This window comes from Danio aesculapii, chromosome 19 (assembly GCF_903798145.1).
Source record: "Danio aesculapii chromosome 19, fDanAes4.1, whole genome shotgun sequence".
NCBI classification, from domain to species: Eukaryota; Metazoa; Chordata; class Actinopteri; order Cypriniformes; family Danionidae; genus Danio; species Danio aesculapii.
Genome location: NC_079453.1, coordinates 26,026,826 through 26,049,129, shown reverse-complemented (window position 1 = coordinate 26,049,129; position 22,304 = coordinate 26,026,826). Strand labels below are relative to the sequence as shown.

Here is a 22,304-nt window from a genome sequence, read left to right as displayed (position 1 = left end):
GTCACACACTGCATCACAGCGGTCTGAGCTTCCCTTTAACAATACACACACACATTAAATCTGCAAATTGATCCATATCTGTATGTTTTACACGTCTCTGCCGGAAGCAGGGCCAGACGTCTCAGAAAGAGAGAGAGGGTAAGAGAGATGAAGAGAAGTGATTGGCCAGTTCAGTAAGAGCTGCAGGATAAACTGCAGTAAAATACTCAATCATCCCAGTTATGCACACATATACACACTGCACAGAGTTGAAGATCAAAAAGATAACAGAATGACACAAGAACATGATGGTTTGTGTGGTTTGTCAATCTCATGAAAACATAAATCATATGGGCCTGTAACTTCTGGTTATGAATGGTTCTTGTTTTTTATGGGATAAGCTGAAAAAAGTAACCAGAGATTAAGAAAATAAAGAGAAAAAACAAACAAAGAGAAAGAAAGAATGGATGGATGGATGGATAAATGGATTGATGGATTGAATGAAGAGTGAAAGGATGGATGGATGGAATGAAAAGAGGATGGATGGATGGATGGTTGGATGGATGGAATGAAGAGAGAAAGGAGAGAAGGAAAGAAGGAAGGGAGGATGAATGGAAGGATGGATAGATGGTAGAATAAAAGAAAGAATAAAAGGAAGAAAAAATCGAAACAAATGGATGGATGAATGGATAGATTGAATGAAGAGTGAAAGGATGGATGGATGGAATGAAGAGAGAAAAAAGAGAAGGAAAGAAGGAAGGGAGGATGGATGGAAAGATGAATAGATGGTAGAATAAAAGAAAGAATAAAAGAAAGAAAGAAATCGAAACAAACAAATGGATGGATGGATGGCTGGATGAATGGAATGAAGAGAGAAAGAATGGATGGATGGAATAAAGAGAAAAAGGATGGATGGAATGAATAGAGGTAGGAAGGAAAGAAGGATGGATGGAGGGATGGAATGAAGAGAGAAGGGAGGAAGGAAGATGGATGGATGGATGGATGGAAGGAAGGATGGGTGGGTGGATAATAGAAACGGATGGATGGATGGATGGATGGATGGAATGAAGAGAGAAAGGATGGATGGATGGATGGAATGAAGAGAGAAAGGATGGATGGATGGATGGATGGATAGATGGATGGTAGAATAAAAGGAAGGAAGAAGCAAAGTGGTTGGTATAAAAAAAGAAACAACGAGAAATAAAGAAAGGATAGATAGAATGAAGGAAGGAAGGATGGATGGATGGATGGATGGATGGTAGAATAAAAGGAAGATTGAAGCAAAGAATGGTTGGTATGAAGAAAGAAAGAAAGAAAGAAAGAAAGAAAGAAAGAAAGAAAGAAAGAAAAGAAAGAAAGAAAGAAAGAAAGAAAGAAAGAAAGAAAGAAAGAAAGGATAGAATGAAGGAAGGAAGGGTGGGTGGAATAAAGAAAGAATAAAAGAGAAAAAAAAAGTTTTGCTTATTAATATATTAAAGAAAAACTTATTAAAATGTTGGTTTACATGTCTTAATTTCAAATGCTGTTTTGTTTAAATATCAGCATATTTTAATAAAGTTGAGTTACTTTATGTTGAAGTGCTGATTTACTGTAGTACAGTACATTAATTTATTCAAATGAGCAATATTGCCTTGGACTCTAGCTGAAAAAATTATAATAATAACAACAACAGTAATAATAATATTAATAAGTATTAGTATTATTATTATCATTAATATTATTATTATTACTCATATTATTATTATTCATATTATTTGAGCTATTTCATTTATTTATTTGTTTTATTTGTTTGTTTGTTTTTTTAAAATGAGGGACATTGTACACTTATCAATATTATTCAAGAATGTAAATGTAAACAACATTAGCCCAAAGGCTGGTTTCCATAGGTAGTCTCTTTGTCAGATGTTATAGGTCTAAACACCAACAAAAATACAACTCTACAATTATAGACCATATTCAAATATACAAATGAGCAACATGTTATACAAAGTTAAAATAATAAGAAAACAAATAAACAAATGTTCATAATGTTGATATATGATAATATGCCCGAGACAGATTTATGAGATTTGCTGTATTATAATCTCCTGCCCGACTGACAGCCCTGCACCACAGGTTACTATCCAAGAGCACAATATGAACTTTCACAACCCCCTCTGCTCAGACCAGAGCACACTGGATGGGTTCAGGCCGTCCCAGACTAGGATATTGTTTTGTGACAGCCTAGTTTACTGCGCTTTTAATCTCATTTCACCATAGACTGACGCACTAGGACTCACTAATGCAGCACAGGGGCTGATTGTGTCTGCTGATGTTCAACCTTATGGCCTTTTACACTTACACTCTTATAGCAAGACACTAAAGGTTCAATAAATGTGCCTGTCAATTGTGCAATTTTTGGCTTTTCATAAAGTGATTTATTTTCAGTCCAATAGACAGAAACTACTTTTAAATGTTTCTTGTCAATTTCAATTGCAATACATATACTTCTCTTGCACATAAATCTTCACCTCAGCAGCACTTACAAACACCAAACTTCACTGTTTTGTTCTGTATTCTGTGTTACCAAACTCCAAACAACAAACTCGCTGTGCCACTTTATTAGGTACACCTGTCCAACTTCTCTGTCCTCACTTCTCGTGCAAATTTCTAATCTGCCAATCACATGGCAGCAACTCAAATCATTTAGGCATGTAGACATGGTCAAGACGATCTGCTGCAGTTCAAATTGAGCATAAAAATTGGGAAGAAAGGTGATTTAAGTGACTTTGAAGTATGTCATGGTTGTTGGTGCCAGATGGGCTGGTCTGAGAATTTCAGAAACTGCTGATCTACTGGCATTTTCACGCACAACCTTATCTAGGGATTACAGAGAATGGTCCGAAAAAGAGAAAATATCCAGTGAGCGGCAGTTCTGTGGGGGCAAATGCCTTGTTGATGCCAGAGGTCAGAGGAGAATGGCCAGACTGGTTTGAGCTGATATAAAGACAACAGTAACTCAAATAACTGCTTGTTACGACCGAGGTCTGCAGAAGAGCATCTCTGAACACACAACACGTCAAACCTTAAGGCAGATGGGCTACAGCAGCAGAAGACCACACCGGGTGCCACTCCTGTCAGCTAAAAACAGGAAACTGAGGCTACAATTTGCACGGGCTCACCAAAATTGGACAATAGAAGATTGGAAAAACGTTGCCTGGTCTGATGAGTCTCGATTTCTGCTGTGACATTCAGATGGTAGGGTCAGAATGTGGTGTCAACAACATGAAAGCATGGATCTCTTCATGACCACATCTTCTAATGGCTACTTACAGCAGGATAAAGCACCATGTCGTAAAGCGTGAATCATCTCAGACTGGTTTCTTGAACATGACAATGAGTTCACTGTACTCAAATGGCCTCCACAGTCACCAGATTTCAATCTAATAGAGCACCTTTGGGATGTGGTGCAACAGGAGATTCGCATCATGGATGTGCAGCCAACAAATCTGCAGCAACTGTGTGAGGCTATCTTGTCAATATGGACCAATATCTCTGAGTAAGATTTCCAGTACCTTGTTGAATCTCTGCCACGAAAGAATAAGGCAGTTCTGAAGGCAAAACCAGTCCAACCCGGTACTAGTAAGGTGTACCTAATAAAGTGGCCGGTGAGTGTAGATTTTCTTTCTGGCTCTTTGCAGTGTTTTTTAAATTCTGTAAAGAGTTCAGATGTAAAAGCCTTTAAATGTCTTCTAAATTTTTATCAAAAGATATGTTTGTTTGTTTGTTTGTTTGTTTTTTTTGTTCAGGCTTCCGTGCATTTTTTGTATTTTCACTTTTATGGCAGCAAATATGTCCATTTCATGGCCTTTAAATTAAAATACCTGAACAATAAACACTGGTTGTTGATTTAAATGCTAATTTTAGAATAAAATTTCAGACTGCACTTTTTTTTTGCATCTGAACTCTTTATGTGATAAAATCAGATATGCACAATCCCCTCTGTAAAAACATTTGACTGATATCCCAATAAACAAACCTGACCTCTTCAAATGCTCAGATTTTTGTTCTAGAAATGTTTTCAACATAGCGCATGCTTAATTAAATAATGCATATTTAAACATAGCATCAATTTTATTTTTTTAACCCTGTAACTTTGTTTAAATTGACAGAACTTTTTAAAATGATAACCAGGCAGTTATGATGCCAGTAAACCATTAATGCAATCAGTCAACTAGGGATTTATTGTGATTATTAATTTATCATTATTTGCGTTGAGGGTTCCATGGAGAAGCTTTAACATCTGTGAAAACATTCTACAAAAGGGTTTTTATAGTACAAAAATAATAAAATGCTCTTCATATTATTGAAATCTATATAATATTTGACTTTGAAGAACTAAAGGGTTCTTTAGGGCAGTGTTTCCCAACCCTGTTCCTGGAGGCACACCAACAGTACATATTTTGGATGTCTCCCTTTTCTGACCTATTAACTTCAGGTGTTGGAGTCTCTTCTGATGTTATGATAAGTTGATTCAGGTGTGTTTGATTAGGGAGAGGTTGAAAATGTGTACTGTTGGTGTGCCTTCAGGAACAGGGTTGGGAAACACTGCTTTAGGGAACCAAGAAAAAAAGTGTAAAATTGAGAAAAATCTATTTTTTGTTCTTCTTATATCCTTTATTTTTTAAAAATATGCAATGATGACAGGAAGTACAGCATTAAAACTCACAATGACGTATTAATAACAGTTAATCATGTGTTGCATTCTTGATTTCAGAGCATTCTGGGATGGCCTACGTTGCTCTTTGAAAGTGAATTCAAAAATGCTATTTAGGTCTTTGCGTGTGTCTGTGTGATTGTATTTTCTGGTCCACCCTCATTTCTCTTACTCTCAGACAGCAAGGTCAGCCGCGTGTACTGCAGGGCACAGAGCGATTAACCTGCGCGCGCATGTGTGTATGTGCATGGGCGCATGTTTGTGTGTCCATCCAAGTGGCAGTAAAGAGGCTTAACGCTGCCTGATCACTCTCTTTCTTTCAGGCACTGCGGTGACGCACCGACTGTTCATAACTGTTCACGTTCATGCATACTTTAAAACACACACCAACCTTTAATGAACCCTCATGCACACAAGACCCCTTAAAATCTGTTTGTGTCTCAGGATTTGAAGGCTTGTGTTTTAAATGGCCTTAGGCTGCTTTAGTTACATCACAGCAATGCACAAATTTTGCCATTGCAGTACACTAAATATATACAGTTGAGGTCAGAATTATTAGCCCCCCTTTGAATTTATTTATTTATTTTTTTTGGGATATTTCCCAAATGACATTTAACAGAGCAAGGAAATGTTCACAGTATGTCTGATAATATTTTTTCTTCTGGAGAAAGTCTTATTTGTTTTGTTTTAGCTAGAATAAAAGCAGTTTTACATTTTTTTAAAAACATTTTATGGTTAAAATTATTAGCCCCCTTAAGCAATTTTTTTAGATAGTCTACAGAACAGACCATCGTTATACAATAAATTGCCTAATTACCCTATCCTGCCTAGTTAACCTAATTAACCTAGTTAAGCCTTTAAATGCCACTTTAAACTGTATAGAAGTGCCTTGAAAAATATCTCATAAAATATTATTTACTGTCATCATGGCAAAGATAAAATAAATCAGTTATTAGAAATGAGTTATTAAAACTATTATGTTTAGATATGTGTTGAAAAAATCTTCTCTCCGTTAAACAGAAATTGTGGGAAAAAAATAAAGAGGTGGGCTAATAATTCAAGGGGGCTAAAAATCCTGACTTTAACTGTACAAGCACAGTTTTTTTTAGGTATAAAAAAGATCCATGAATCCCATAGAACATGATATTCTGCTTCCAGATAAATAAATAAATAAATAAATGGATGTATATGTGTATACAACAATTCTGTCTGGTTTTCGCATCTGATTGGCTGATAGGCATGCAATATCAGCACTCCTACAGCCTCTTCATCCTTGTGTATTACTCCGCACACGTAGAGTGACAGCAGATCAATAAATTCACTATAGTTTGACAAATATTGCAGCTGTTGAACAATATAATGCACTTTTGAGGCTTTTTGGATTGGAATGTAGTTTTTTTAGATTGCAACTATGCAGTTTATTTATAAGGAAAGTGCTTATTTTAAATATTTATAATTTCGGAGATGGCCAACGCGGTGGTGCAGTAGGTAGTGCTGTCACCTCACAGCAAGAAGGTCGCTGGTTCGAGCCTCGGCTGGGGGAGTTGGCGTTTCTGTGTGTAGTTTGCATGTTCTCCCCGCGTTTGCGTGGGTTTCCTCCGGGTGCTCCGGTTTCCCCCACAGTCCAAAGACCTGCGATACAGGTGAATTGGGTAGGCTAAATTGTCCATAGTGTATGAGTGTGAATGAGTGTGTATGGATGTTTCCCAGAGATGGGTTGCAGCTGGAAGGGCATCCGCTGCGTAAAACATATGCTGGATATGTTGGCGGTTCATTCCGCTGTGGCGACCCCAGATTAATAAAGGGACTAAGCCGAAAAGAAAATGAATGAATGAATTTCGGAGATTCAGCATGTTGGCGGCCATTAGCCTGTCATTTAGCAGAGAAAAGAGGGTTGATGTTCCACTGCAAGATGGCGATAGAGACCACATAATTCATCCTCAGGGGAGGAAAAACTGTCAAATTACAGCTGATCAAATCAGTATAAAACTGGTACAAGTTTTAAACAAGTGACACTCTTAAGTCGATGTCTTTCTTAAATATGTTGCTGTATTTATACCATAGTAATCTGGTAGTTTTTGTTTTGCTTTGCTCTGTAGACTGATGGCATTTTATGCCGTTCAGCCTTATAATTTTAACATGTGAGCAAAACCACCTGTTTTGTCATGACTTTTAGACATTACGCTAGAGAATCATTCAAACACCAGCTCTATTGTGACGTTGGTGTATTAGCAACGGTTTCTTTTTTTTTTTGCTTTATTAAAATGCATAATGTGATGAGGTCTTTAAACACGTCAATGATGGAATTATGCCCAATGTTTCATTTACTATTTTTAAAACAGGATATAGCTTTGTATCCTAGTAATAAACATATATTTATATTTGTTTGTTGTAAACACATTAAAGCTACACAGTTTAAATGATAAGAATTTTACTAAAATAGAGAAACAGTGGATTTGAGTGGCAGTAGATTTAGGTTCCGTTTACACGTCATTGATAATGCCAAAAACTGAAAGATTTTCCTTTGTATTTTTAAAACGTTTCACATATACTCAACATTTTCAAAAAAATCTGCATTCATACATATACAGGAATACAGCCAGAATGATGTATTATATATGCCAAGCCAGTATTTGTTGCTGTAGGGATGTAACTGTATGTCTGGGTGTCTCAGCATTGATGTTTATTTAGACTTTGCTGTATGTGCATTTATGATGTGTTTTCGCTTTTGGTTCTAATGTGAAATAAACTTTCCTGATAAAGCATTAGCAAACACTTGAGTAACAACAACACTACAATGAAATTCACTATTGTTTTGTATGCTTGTTTTTGTGCTTGGCTTCCATTGAAACATTTCTAAAGCTACAGTACTATGCATGCGCATGGACTCAACATTTTCAGAGGTGACCGTATTCGGGTGTTTACACCCAAATTTATGCATTTTCAGTTACCAAAATGCTGTCGTCGTGTAAGCAAATTTTGTCTGAAATTGTGTAAATTGCTTTATTTACAAAAACTGTGATCTAGAATACATAAATCAAATAATATAGTTCAAAAGTAATACCAAAACTGAGAGTTTAAAAACGTGTCTAAATGAGGAACCAAACAAAGCACAGGTGAACACAATTAGAAAAAAAGTGTTTGGGGCCAAGGAACAAGAACTAAATGTAACACAACATGAGAGCCTACAAACAGAATATAACTTTTTTGGGACTGTTTACACAGACACAACAACGATGGTGTTTTCAAAAACTTCCACTTTGAAACCGTTTTCCAATGTATGCATTTTCAGTTACCAAAACGCTGTTGTCATGGCAATTTTGTCTGAAAACACTGAATAAATTACACCTTACTTTCATTACAAAAACTGATGATAGTCCACAAACAGACCATAAGTGTGTATCAAGCTTAATGACATTTGAAATTTGCAGGGAAGCATTTGATTGGACGAAAGTGCGCACAGTGCAGTATGAGTCATCAATACACTTTCCCACGAAATACTTAGTGCATGATTTCCTGGTTTCTTTGAAACATACATGCATAAATACACACATACTACAAAAAACAACATAAACGCACATGGATATGCACGTTCACGTACATGCAAACAGCATCCCCAGGACTGTTTCTAATCTCAGAGTCATGTGCACCAGCCACACACACACATTTTTTTCTGACGCACAACTTTGATTGGTCACACTCTTTGAGTAATTGCAACAATCAAGCCATTCATTCATGATTATTTCCAGCATATTACTCATTCTCAAGGTTACCGAGTCAATCATGTGCTAAAGCAAAGAAAGTGATTGCGCTGTTAGTGAGTTTCTTACTCTGGGATTGCAAAGGCAAAGGTTGACTGCATATCAGTAGTTGGTAGAAAAATGCATCTGTTAGAAAAAAAAGATGGATTTATTTTGACACAAATGCTTTGGCATCACTGTACAACACATGCTTTGCAACGTGTTTTCACAAGTTTTAAGTGCTCTTTTATTCTCTTCTCAATCTTACAGGTGGTTGGTTTAAGCGTAACAAGTGGCAGCGACCAGATGGTGGTGCTACACACTGCCACTCAAGATGACTTTCTAGTGCACCTGCAGAGGGGTCAACTGAACCCAAATCAAGACCGCATAGGAGAGTTGGTGGGCGCCGTTACGGACCACTTTACACGGTAAAATTCCAAACCAGTTCTGTACACTTTTGCACACTCTGACAGGCACGTGGGAACAGTGGGTGGGGAGAACTAGCATTAAAGGCACAGCCAACAAAAACAGCTACATTGTGTTCAGAGCAGAAAATCCAATATTCTTAAAGGTATAATAAATAATCTGATGGGTGTTTTGAGCTGAAACTGACACATTCTGGAGACACAAAAGACTTCTCTTAAATCTTGAAAAAGGAGTAAAATAGGTGCCCTTTAAGCTAAATACTAGTATGCTGCAAAAATGACAAAATGGTAAAGACAAAATAAATTAGTTGTTAGAAATTATTTATTAAAAAATAAAAAAATTATTTGTTTTATTTAAAAATTCTCCATTAAAAAATTACTTTGGAAATATAAATACAATCACAGGAGGGCTAATAATTTTGTCTTCAACTGTACATTAAATTACATATAAACACTGATCAGCAAACTAGAAGATCAACCATAATCGCTTGACAAGTGGAAACAAATTTCAGATTCTGGTGGAAGCTGAAACGTAACATGAAGCGCAAGAATAAAACTTTGGTTTCCAGTCATAAGCAAGCATGCTTGAGCTTTCGTGAACAAATCTGAATCCTTAAAACATTGTTAGCCGATCAGACTTTTTATGTTATTAAAAGATTAAATTAAATCTGTTGATTATAAACATTGGTCATGTTTCTTCAGAAGACTTGGATTTGGATAATTTTTGGATTTGTGATCATCTGTGAGTGTCAGAGATTTGAATGATTGGCATTCAAATGGCATTTTTAAGTAACTAACAATGAAATTCACACAGACATTTACTTCTATGTTGAGCATTTAAACTAATTGTATTTATTTTTTTACTGGCAATATGGTGCTAAATATAGCCAGTAAAAAAAAATTGGCGCTAAATAAACTGTTTAAACATCATAGTTTTATAATGAACAATACATCATAATTAATATGTGTGATTTTAAAAGAAAATAAAGATTGTAAAATAGTTTGTAAATAATTTGTGATTCATAATATTTTCTTAAATGGACAGTTTGCCTAAAAATTCTAATTCTGCCATCATTTACTTCATTTAGAAAATATATATTTACATATAAATTAAGTTTATAGTCTCATCAAGGCAGTGTATATTTGATTAAAAATAGTGTAGTAATATTTCACATCACTTTTTTAGTGTATTTTTAATTAACATACTGTATATTCTGCCTTGCAAAGTGAACATTACAGATACAAACCATTTTTTACAAATGTCACTAATTTCTTACTAAAAAACACTAATATACTCTCTTGAACATTTAAACTTAGTTAATAAGTTAAACATACGCCTTCATTTCATCATAACATTTTGAAATATGGTACCTCGTAACATTGTTTTGTTGTTAAAGCATTCACACATATACATGTGGCTTCATGTTATGAGAAGTTCATTCATGCGATGGCATTTTCAGGATCCTCACAGAACCTTCCCCAAGGGAGACAACATTAGTGCTTGTGTCAGACAACAGCCTGGTTGTGTATATGTTGTGTGTGTATGTGTGTGTGTGTGTGTTTATGTATAGCAGGTGTGGGCAGTGAGTGTGTGTGTAATCACTGCTCCTCCATGTCTGCTTTAAAGCCATTGTGCTGCCATCTGCGAGTCAATGTGCAGGTCATGCCCTCTTTAAGACATCATCAAAAGGAGACGTCAGATACTCCGGGGAAGTGTGGAGGAAGCCAAATGTGTGCCTGTGTTTGTGTGGGTGTGAGGGGGTGAAGACACATGCACGTGCATTTCATTCACTCGCTGTAATCAATGTAGCACCATTCCCATTGTTTTAAGTATGAATTACTTTTTAATGAATGAAATATTGATGTTTTTGATGATGTTTTAAGACAAGATTTAGATTTCAAAAGTCAAATGTTTGTCAGAAGTTAGTACATTTTAAATATATTTCTTTAAAATGATGTTTAATGGAACGTTTAAAAAAATATTTCCGATAATATTTTATTTCTGATGAAAGTCTTATTTCTTTTAATTTGGCTGAAAAAATATTTCAGTGTAAAAAAATCTGCTAAGTTCAATATTATTAGCAAGATTTTTATTTTCAACTGACTACAGAACAAACTATTGTTGTCCAATGACTTGCCTAACTAACCAAACTTTAAATTATTAAATAAATTAAATAAATTCATCTTGTTAAGCCTTTACATTGTACTTTAAGCTGGATACTTTCTTGCTAAATATCTAGTAAAATATCACGTACTGTCATCATGGCATCATGTCTTTTCATTTCATTCACTTGCTGAGTCTATAGCATTGATGTAGCACCATCCCTATTCCTTTTAATACTATGGATTCTTTTTCATAAAGGAAATATTGATGTTTTTGATGATGTTTTAAGACAAGACTTTAGATTTTAAAAGTCAAATGTGTGTCAGAAGTTAGTAGATTTTAATGATATTTCTTTTCCTCACAAAAGCATTTATTTGATCAAATATGCAACAAAAATGTAATATTGTGTAATTTCATTGAAAATAGCTGTTTTCATGTTTTACGATGAATGAATGATGATTCAATGCTGAATTTGCTCTAGTCTTCAGTTATCCATCAGAAATCTTTCTAATATGCTGATTTGCCATTATATTATAATACATTTTTATTAGTACATATTCTTAAAAGTATCAGTGTTTTCTTCATATTTTCATATTTTTTGTGGAAACTGATACATTTTACTTTTTAGGATTCTTTGATGAAAAAAGTTTAAAACATTAACTTTCATTTAACAGTTGAGTTTAACATTGTGAATGTCAGTTTTGTTTTGTTTTGTTTTGTTTTGTTTTGTTTTGTTTTGTTTTGTTTTGTTTTGTTTTGTTTTGTTTTGTTGTGTTTTTTGTTTTGTGTTTTGTTGTGTTTTGTTTCGTTTCGTTTCGTTTTATATATCTACAGTTGAAGTCAGAATTATTAGCCACCCTTTGAATTTTTTTTTTCTTTTTTAAATATTTCCCAAAAGATGTTTAGCAGAGCAAGGTATTTTTCACAGTTTGTCTGATAATATTTTTTCTTCTGGAGAAAGTCTTATTTGTTTTATTTTGGCTAGAATAAAAGCAGTTTTTAATAAATAATAAAAAATAAAACCATTTTAAGGTGAAAATTAGCCCCTTTAAGCTATATATTTTTTCCAATAGTCTACAGAACAAACCATCGTTATTCAATAACTTGCCTAATTACCCTAACCTGCTTAGTTAAGCCTTTTAATGTCATTTTAAGCTGTATAGAAGTGTCTTAAAATATCTAGTCAAATATTATTTACTGTCATCATGGCAAAGACTGAATAAATCAGTTATTAGAAATGAGTTATTAAAACTGTGATGTTTAGAAATGTGTTGAAAAAATCTTCTCTCTGTTAAACAGAAATTGGGGAAAAATAAACAGGGGAGGCGAATAATTCATAAAAAAAAATTACTTTGGAAATATAATTAAAATCACAGGAGGGCTAATAATTTTGTCTTCAACTGTACATTAACTCACATATAAACGTTAATCAGCAAACTGTAAGCTCAACCATAATTGCTTGACAATTGAAAACTAATTTCAGATTCTGGTAGAAGCTGAAATGTGGCATGAAGCACAAGAATGAACCTTGTGGTTTTCAGTCATAAAGCAAGCATACCTGAGCTTTCGTGAACAAATCTGAATCCTTAAAACATTGTTATTAGAAGATTAAATTAAATCTGTTGATTATAAACATGCTCTGGTTTCCTCCACAAGTCCAAAGACAAACGTTGTAGGTGAATTGGGTAAGCTAAATTGTATGTGGTGTATGTGTGTCGACTTGTGGTAATCTGTTTGATTGATTGGCATTGAAATGGCATTTTTGGAGTTGGAAAAATCTTTATTTATTTATTTATTTATTTATTAAGAAAGAAAGAAAGAACAAAAGAAAGAAAGAGAAAGAAAGAACTGGCCTTGATCTCGGATACTTCACGAAGTTCAGTATGGCTCATTATTGAAGTATTAAAGTAAGTATTAAGTATGACAGGAAGCCATCTCTTTAGGAAAATAGTTTTTTGAAGTTGTAATGCATTATGTTAATTGTTCCATTTTATACAGCTCCCACACTTTTTGAATCCAGACATTATATGATGGAGGTTCAGAATTTAGCCATCTGCATGTGATGCACTTCAAAGCTGCAGCAAATAGAATTTGTAATAATAAAGCTCTCAGGGCGTACACCTAGCAGATAATGTGTGATGGAAGATTTCCTTAAGAGCATCAAATACCTCTCTCCAATAGTTATTTAATTTACGACATGACCACAGAATATGGGTGTGGTTACCAATGTTCAGTAATCTTGTCAAAGCAGGAAGGGTTCCGTTTTGAAAACAGTTGTGGAGTTCCAAAAAATCTAGTTATAACCTTCCATTTGAATTCCCTCCAGATATTAGAACTGGTCACAAAATGTACTTCACTGCAATTTGTTTTATTCATTTCAATAAAAGTAAACATATTTTAATCGTACTTTTGAACAGTACTAAAGTATCACAGCTTCCATAAAAATATGAAGCAAGCAGCCACATATTTTTGAACACAAATAATAAATGATTATTTAGCACTAAATTATTCAATCAGAAGAATGTTTTGGTGACAGTGAAGAATTTTTGAGAGTTTTTGCTTCATTTTTGATCAGATAAATGCAGCCTTGCTGAGCAGAGTAAACATATTTTAAATACATTTTTTTTAAAATCTTGTAGTTGTGTATACTGCATGTGAGGTATTTCAGTTGAACAGATGCAAAAATAACTCTCATCAGCACTCAGCACTAAACAGAAGGTGATGGTAATTTTGCCAAGTAGGCCATGCTCTTGGAACAGCATGTCTTGTTAGTCCTGATACAACTTTACTCAAAAATAATGTAGTCTGATATCTAACCAAATAAATACTTAACAAAGGTCCATCATTAATTTACTGTAAATATTAATATCTTTAGAACTGCAAAAGTAAGCATATAATGGAAATGGTATAATTAGCTGATAATCAAACACAGTGATAACAGAATGGGATATTTTTGTAGATTTGTTTTTCCTACAAATAGTACATACTATATTTCATCATGTGACATAATGTTCATATACCAATATACAGTGCTCAGCATAACTGAGTATACCCCATTTTGAAAATGAATATTTTTTTATCCATTTCTCAGTGAATATAGGCAATGTATTTTGGTGCATTTAAACAAATCAGATTTATTAAATAGATATGTTTATAAAAATAATATTTTAGTCACCAAACATATTTAGAAATTGAAAAATAATACAATTAAATTCAAGCAAAATATTGCAAAAAAAAAAAAATGAAAACTTACAAAATTTCAACTAAATTTTTCCTCTTTTTTTAAATTTGGATTGAATATTTTTCTATAACATATAAATATGAGTGTACTAGTTTTTGGACCGTTATCGTAAGGTTTTGGTAGATAAGCTCCAGATTTGGCATCAGTACTGATTTATCTAATGTATATGTACCTTCCTATTAAAAATATTAATTTAGTCGTTGCCAATGGCGTAGTGGAAAAGTGCACCGACACATGCACTCCGGTGTTCGTGGCGACCCGGGTTCGATTCCCACCTCGAGGTCCTATGCCAATCCTTCCCCTCTCTCTGCTCCCCACACTTTCCTGTCAGTTCTCTATACTGTCCTGTCCAAATAAAAAGGTGAAAACCCCTAAAAAATAATAACTATATATATATTTCAATTTAAAAGATAGATTTGTGAGGGGTGCAGTCATATATGCTGAGTGCTGTACTTGCCAAAATGCATAATGGAATATTCTTTCATCAAATGGCATAAAATGTCACAAATAGCCAATTAGTTAATTTTATTGCCAAAAAAATACATTATATGGGGCAAAATGATAAATTCACGATAATAAATAAAGATGATGTTCGCAGAATACATTTTTTTTACTTAAGTTTTCTACTGTAAATATATGAAAAGTTAATGACATTTTTAATTAGCAAGTCATTGGAGCATTTTTATTTTTTTATTTTTTTATTTATTTATTTATTTTTTTAATCTCTGATTCCTGATTTTCAAGTAGTTGCATCTCGAGCAAATATTGTCCTGACATAAAAAAAATCAAACATTAATGAAAAACATAATTATTCTTTTTATCTTCTTTTTTTTTTTTAGCTTTCATGTAATACATAGATCTTAATGTTAAAAAAAGGATACTTTGTTTTGTGGTCCAGGGTTACATGATTTCTGTTTAATTTATAGCTTTAGTAAAATATATCAATTTATTTCATCATTCATTCATTCATTTTCTCTTCGGCTTAGTCCCTTTATTAATCTGGAGTCGCTACAGGGGAATGAACCGCCAACTTATCCAGCATATCCAACATATTAACATGTTGTTAGCATGATTCTAGCACGAATTAACATGATTTTAGCATAAATTAGCATGCTGTTAGCATGTTTCTAACATCAATAAGAATGTTTCTAGAATGAATTAACATGTTAGCATAATTCTAGAATGTAACTAGCATGAATCAGCATGTTGTTAGCTTGTTTCTAGCATGAGTTAGCATGTTTATAGCATGAATCAGCATGTTGTTAACATGATTCTAGCATGAGTTGACGTTTCTGGCATGAATTAGCATGTTGTTAGCATGAATTAGTATGTTGTTAGCATGAATTAGAATGTTTGCATTATTCTAGCACGAGTTAACATGTTTCTACCATGAATTAGCATGTTGTTATCATGTTTCTAGCATGAATAATGTTGTTAGCATGGCTCTAGCATGAATTAGCATGTTGTTATGTTTCTAGCATGGGTTAGCATGTTGTTAGCATGATTATAGCATGAATTAGCATGTTATTAGCATGATTGTAACATGAACTAGCATGTTGTTCGCATGATTGTAACATGAATTAGCATGTTGTTAACAGGATTCTCACAATTAAGTTGTCATTTAATAAGAATATGAATAAGAATGTGTTGAATAAGATCAGTTTTGACAAAAATGTCAGATAGAACATCATACGGTAATTTCTATTATTTGACTTATAAAACTGATGAATAAACAAAGGCTTTGATTGGTAGTAGTGCAGTGCATAATATAATATATGCATCTTTTCTTAATAAAAAACGACCGTGTTTCACTTTTTCATATAATCAGTGAGATGATGATCAACTAAACCTGATTTAGTTGATAAAAAGTCTGAGCTAAGAATCCATCTTTAAAAGCTCAAAATATTCCTTTGTATTCCTTAATGATGATTATACAATATTTAATAATTACTGAAATTAAGATAAATGAGTCGAGTTGATTTGTTGGAGACCTCCTGGACGATTTGTCTCAAAAGTAACAGTAACTCTGCTTTCTGACAGGATAAAATTAATATTCTCCCAATATATAATATGTATTTCCAGATTGGTGTATAAGATATACAGTATGTATGATCTCTGGGTGATTTGTAGTAGACTTATTGAAGTGTAATTCACACAAGAGTAGTTCAGTGCTTTAACAAAAAGTCACAAAACCACCAACACTTAATGCAATTTATTTTATTTATTTATTTTTTTTTTAAATCACTGAATGAAATCATTCTCTTCATAACCATGTTCCTCTTAACTCAATCCACTCTAATAATCTGGGATATAATTTGAAACTGTTTAGTTTTTTTACATTCGTGTTCACATTTCCTGTTGTGTTCATGTTAAATGCTGTTCAGACCTAAACATCTTCATTCAGACTCTTATCGTGTGTGTCTTCAAACTCTGTGGGCTTTCCTGTAGGTCACGCACCCTCACCTGACTCAAGCAGACATTATGACTGGGTCATGTGTGTTTGTTTGTGCAAACCCAGTGTGTGTGTGCTGGGTGGTTTAAACCCCTCTTTGGCCATCTGGTGAGACAGCTGTGTGTGTGTGTGGGTTGTGTGCATGTGTGTTGGGGACGGTTTGGCCAAAGGCAGTGTTGGTTTAGATCTTAGGATCTTTTTGTAGCTGTGGTGTGTGAGACTCTGAGAGCTTCTGGAGCCGAAGGGGTTTTAAAGATGTTGTTTGTCATATTAGCAATCTTCCAAAATCACCAGTTGTGAATTGTCTTTCACCTATGTAGATAAATTATTTAGTATAGGTTTGCAGAACTCAGAAGTATTATTATGATCAGAAATCAGAGATTATAATTTACGCACGAAAAATCAATGAGCCAAATGAGTCATTTGAACCTAATTTTGAGTAAAATATGAATAAACCAAACCAGCCTCATTCTGAAAATGTAGTCCTGTGGATGTTTCTGGAGACCGCGAAATACGTCCCGGGAGGTACGTATTTCTGCACTTTTTGTTTTCATGAATCCACGAGAGGCAGCTGTGTGCGCTATTTCGCATCTCGAGCATCTCTCGCCGAGTGCCGTTCGCGCCCACGCTGTTCTCGCGTAAACCCACCAGAGGCCACTGTCGAACGACCGTCTGTCTGTCTGACTGACTGAATGATTGACTGGGCGACCGGCCAATCGATCGACCCACCCTCCTCCTTCCCTAAACCCAACCAGACCATGATCATTGAGTCGTGGTCAGCTCCTCTCTTGCATCTCAAGTCCGCCGACATACACGTCAAGCTAACCGGTCAAACTGGTTGCGGCGGAAAAGCCCTGCACGCGGAGGTAAGTGGTCAGCCAGTAAGCGCTAAAAGGAATGGCATCATACCGCCCCGTAGCGTTCGCTTAAGAAACGAAATGCAGCCGTACGTACCTCTGGCTACATAATTCGCAGTCTCCAGAAACATCCGCGGGACTATGTTTTCAGAATGAGTCTGGGTTGGTGCGGTGGATGGATGAAAGGGAGCGGTACGGGGGTGTCGCGAACGAAAGTGAAGAGTGTTGGGGAGTCGTGGAAGAAATCAGTAAAATGAGGTGCTGGATCAAATTTTAGAGGTTCCGGATCCGCATCCAGCGTGTTCCGGCACAAATTAAGCCCTGCTTATGTCCTTGACCAGCAAATCAGAATTGTTCGCTGGCCAGCAGTTTTGGTTTGGTTTACAGAGCTGCTGTGAACTCCAGTCAAAAACAGCGCTCAGTGCAAAGTGCGGAGTTGGACAGTTCCATTTTTGTGCGGAGGGGGACTTTAAATTTGATTGACAAACTTACAATAGCTAAAGTGTTGTGTTCATCAACATAAATTACATTCATATACCGCCTTACACCCTTTCCATGTTTTCAACGCATTTTTTTTCTTTGCTGCTATCTCCATGGTCTCTGGCCGGGGGGAGGCTAAGCCTTTCCCAGCCTTACACACGCTCTGCTCATGATCAGAGAAGAGATGTTGACAAGGGAGGGGAAGTTAATTTGATAATTCATTCATTCCTTTATTCATTTTCTTTTGCCTTATTTCCCTTTATTAATCAGGGGTCGCCACAGCAGAATGAACCGCCAACTTATCCAGCATACGTTTTACGCAGAGGATACCCTTCCAGCTGCAACTTAACACCAGGAAACACCCATACACTCTTGCATTCACACACAACACTATAGTCAATTTAGCTTATTCAATTCACCTATGCCGCATGTCTTTGGACTTGTAGGGGAAACCGGAGCACCCAGAGGAAACCCACATGAACACGGGAAGAACATGCAAACTCCACACAGAAACGCCAACTGACCCAGCCGAGGGATGAACCAGCGACCTTCTTGCTGTGAGGCGATTGTGCTAACCACTGCGCCACTGTGACGCCCCATTAATTTGATTAAAGATATGATAAATATAGTATTTATACATCTGAAAAAAATATCTATAATATTATGTATAATATTAATAATATATAAATTTTGCTTATGTTTAAGCTTTTAAATTTAAGCATTTAAACTTAAAAGCTTATCAACTTATAGGAGAAATAGTTTATTTACAGTGGGGTAGCATGGTGGCTCAGTGGTTAGCACTATCGCCTATCACTATCGAGTCCCGACTGGGTCAGTTGGTATTTCTGTGTGGAATTTGCATGTTCTCCCAGTGTTGGTGTGGGTTTCCTCCGGGTGCTCCCCCACAGTCAAAAGACATAAATTGAGTAAAAATAAATTGACTGTAGTGTATGTATGTGAATGTGAGAGTGTATGGGTGTTTCCCAGTACTGGGTTGCGGCGGGAAGAACATCCGCTGCCTAATGCCATATTATTAATGATCATGATATAAAGAAGGGTCTTATAATGTTATAATGTTTATACATTGACAATTGATTGGATGCTGAATTTCAAGACATTATCGCAGTAAAATTTCTCTATTCTCTTTAATAATACACCATGAAACCTGTTGATTTCAATGGGCTTTAGTGGAATAAAAAGGGATTGGAAATAATCTGACAAATTACACAATTTTAAATGATAGCATACCTTTCAAATATGGGACTAATAAGATTACTGTTTTATTTATTTAATATTTATTTTCTGTCTAAATGATGAAAATGTAAGTTGTTCCTGTGATGTCAAAGCTGAATTTTCAGCATTAGTCTTTAGTGTCACATGATTCTTCACAAATCATTGGAATATGCTGATTAGTTCAACAAGAACCCTTTTTTGAGTATTATTATCATGTTGAAAACTGTTTGCACTACTTTATATGTAGATTTTAATTCATTGTTGTTTGATGAATATAAAGAAAATGGACGTTTAGACGTTTTGTTAGATTAACTGTCCTCTAAATACAATTCGTCTGTTGGTGGACATCCTACACAATGTGTTTGTGTGTGTGTGAGTATGTGTGTATGTGCCACTCGGGCAGGGGGGTTAACAGAGTTTGTGTTTATGTCATCTGCAGACATTATGACCAGAATAATCAGCTCTATTGTTACCAGGTGTGACATCATCCCTGTTGTGTGTGTGCGTGTGTGTATGTGTGATGCCATCTAATAGGAAGGAAGAACCTGTTGTGTAATTCTCCACTGGTGAATGCTGTGTATCAATACTCACTCGGTTGGTGAGCAGCTTATCTCGGTCTATCTTTCCAAGATGTACATTCAGTGTCACTGAGGCTTAACCAGGCTACAAGTAATCTATGAGATGAACTGTATGATTATATAATCATTACTCAAGGTGTTACTGTCTTCGTTAATTTACTCTGGCCTCTATTTATTGAGTCATTTCAGAGTTAATTCCCTCTTAAATTTGACCACTAGATTTTACAATTACATCAGCATACTGTCCTAGAATTTCACATAATAATAACTAAACATTGCACTTGAAGGGGAAATGAAGCACTCAGTCAAGTTTACCTTATTTTGTACATTGGATTCCACTAATGAAAATATATTAAACAAACTCGATTAATGTAACCATTTAGAAAAACACGGCATCTTTTACTATAGATTTTAGACCTAGGGCGCAGCCATCTTGGAATGTCATTGTGTCTGATGTCACCGGGTTGGTTGAGTTGCCTCCGCTGAACAGAAAGTAAAGGAGACTCAAAGCCTAATTTAACCCAATGCGTGAAGTTGTGGACGTGGAGCTGTTGCAAATACAAGCATCAGATGTGTGTCTATTATAAAAGCATAGATATTTATTCTATTTTTCTTTTTTTTCCCTTTTAATTACCGTTCATTTAATGCGCTTTGATTCACTCTCTGTGTTACGCTGCCTGACAGACTGTCTGGGTTTCACCCATGATTGTAACGGACTGAACACAGAGACACAGAGTTTAGCCCAATGCATGAAGTTGTGGACGAGCATCACAGAGCTGGTGAAAATACAACAAATTCAAGCATTTTAGAGTCTTCAGTTGTGTCTTTTTCTTTTGTTAATATTGTTTGTTTGATGCGCTGTGATCCTCTCACGCTGCTCCAGCTCCTGACGAGGGGATTTACATTCAGTCCAATGTAACAATTAAAGTCATACATGACTTCACACTTTACTAAGGCACGTCTGTGTGGGTTATGTCAAGATATCTTCCCTTTATCTTAATCAACTCTATCTCTCAACGTGTATGACGGATAAAAACCTGCCATAAGAAACACCGTGCTGATCTTAGTTTGGTTTGAACACGAACGGAGGTGAGGGGCTGTAGCAGTAAAAAGTGAAAGTACCTGCCCCCATTACGTCAGATCAACACAGTGTTTCTTATGGCAGGTTTTTATCCTTCATACATGACAGCCTTGTAAAACAAAAACACGACATGGCAGATTTTGTTCTTGGCTTTGTGGCTGTTCATAAAGACATTGCCCAGGTTTGTTTGAGCTCAAGTCGACCATAGCTCATTATTATATGCATATAGTATTACGATGTAATGTCTCGGCTTTGTAATTAAAAATGGAGGTTCCAAGCCTCCTGCTAGTGTTTGCGCTAGTGATGTTTCTCTGTAAACCAATAGCGTTCAGCTGCAAGTCTAGCACCGCCTTTGGTACCGCTTTGTCGTGCTTTTATGGCCGTTTCCACTGTCAAAAGATTCCAAAAAGTGGTACGGTATGGCTTTTTGGTACCTTTTGACAGTGGAAACGGCCATAAAAGCGTACCAAACTACCGTACCGTACCACTCAGTGGAAACAGTCCATTAAACAATGAACAGTATGAATTTCACACATTAATTTTCAGGTAAATCCTCCATGCCAACACACACGCCACAGACTCATCACACCCCTACTGAAAAAAAACAGCTTAAACCAGCTTAAGCTGGTTGGCTGGTTTTAGCTGGTCAACCAGGCTGGTTTTAGAGAGGTTTTGGCCACTTCCAGGCTGGTTTCCAGCCATTTCCAGCCTGGTATTAGCTGGTCAGGCTGGAAAATGGCCAGCTAAAGAGGATGACAAGCTGACAAAACATTGCTGTCACTCTGATACAAGTTTTATTTATGGAGAAAAATACAAAGCACTGCAGTGTTGGGGTGTTCTGTGTTTGTCTGAGATAATTAGTCCACCGAAATGTGTATATTCCATACAAAGTATGAAGCTAATTGGTCAGTTCTTGTCACGTGACTTCTGGTGCGTTTGTAGTATTGCTTCAACTCGTTGCATCTGGAAGTTACCTCCACCTCCATTGGAAATAACGAACTTGCGTAAACTCTAGAAAAGAGATATGTGAACGGCTCCAACGCTACCGTCATTTGCGATCACCAGCGGTTGATCTTCTTGCACAGACATGAAGGTTTCACCTGATTTGTTGCAGTTGTTGGTTGTGGATCCATTCCTTGGCAGCTTGTTGGTCCTTCACTGAGCCTTTTCCCCTAAGCAAAGAAACTTTCCAAGGGCGTCTGTTTCTTTCTCATTTTGCTGCTTGTGGGTTAAATTTAGGCACTCAAGTGACCTAGATGTAAGCAAGAGAATACAGTCATTTTTCAAAATAAAAGACTTTTCAGAATAAAAGATTGTTCAGACTCAGATAATAAATGAAATGGAAATAATTAATGATTTCTTGTCAGCCCGGTACCAATTGATCCACAGACCAGTACTGGTGATGAGTACCTCCCAGAAATGTTGGTGAGCATACCTG

The 22,304-nt window shown here is 35.7% G+C and overlaps 1 protein-coding gene across 1 annotated transcript in view; it reads left to right on the top strand.

Moving 5' to 3' along the window:
- myo1g (myosin IG) overlaps window positions 1–22,304 on the top strand; it is a 91,864-nt gene that overhangs the window by 53,978 nt on the left and 15,582 nt on the right. The window contains exon 21 of the mRNA XM_056480396.1: window positions 8,686–8,843. Coding sequence (XP_056336371.1) covers window positions 8,686–8,843 — 158 coding nt within the window. The remainder of the gene's footprint in view (window positions 1–8,685; window positions 8,844–22,304) is intronic.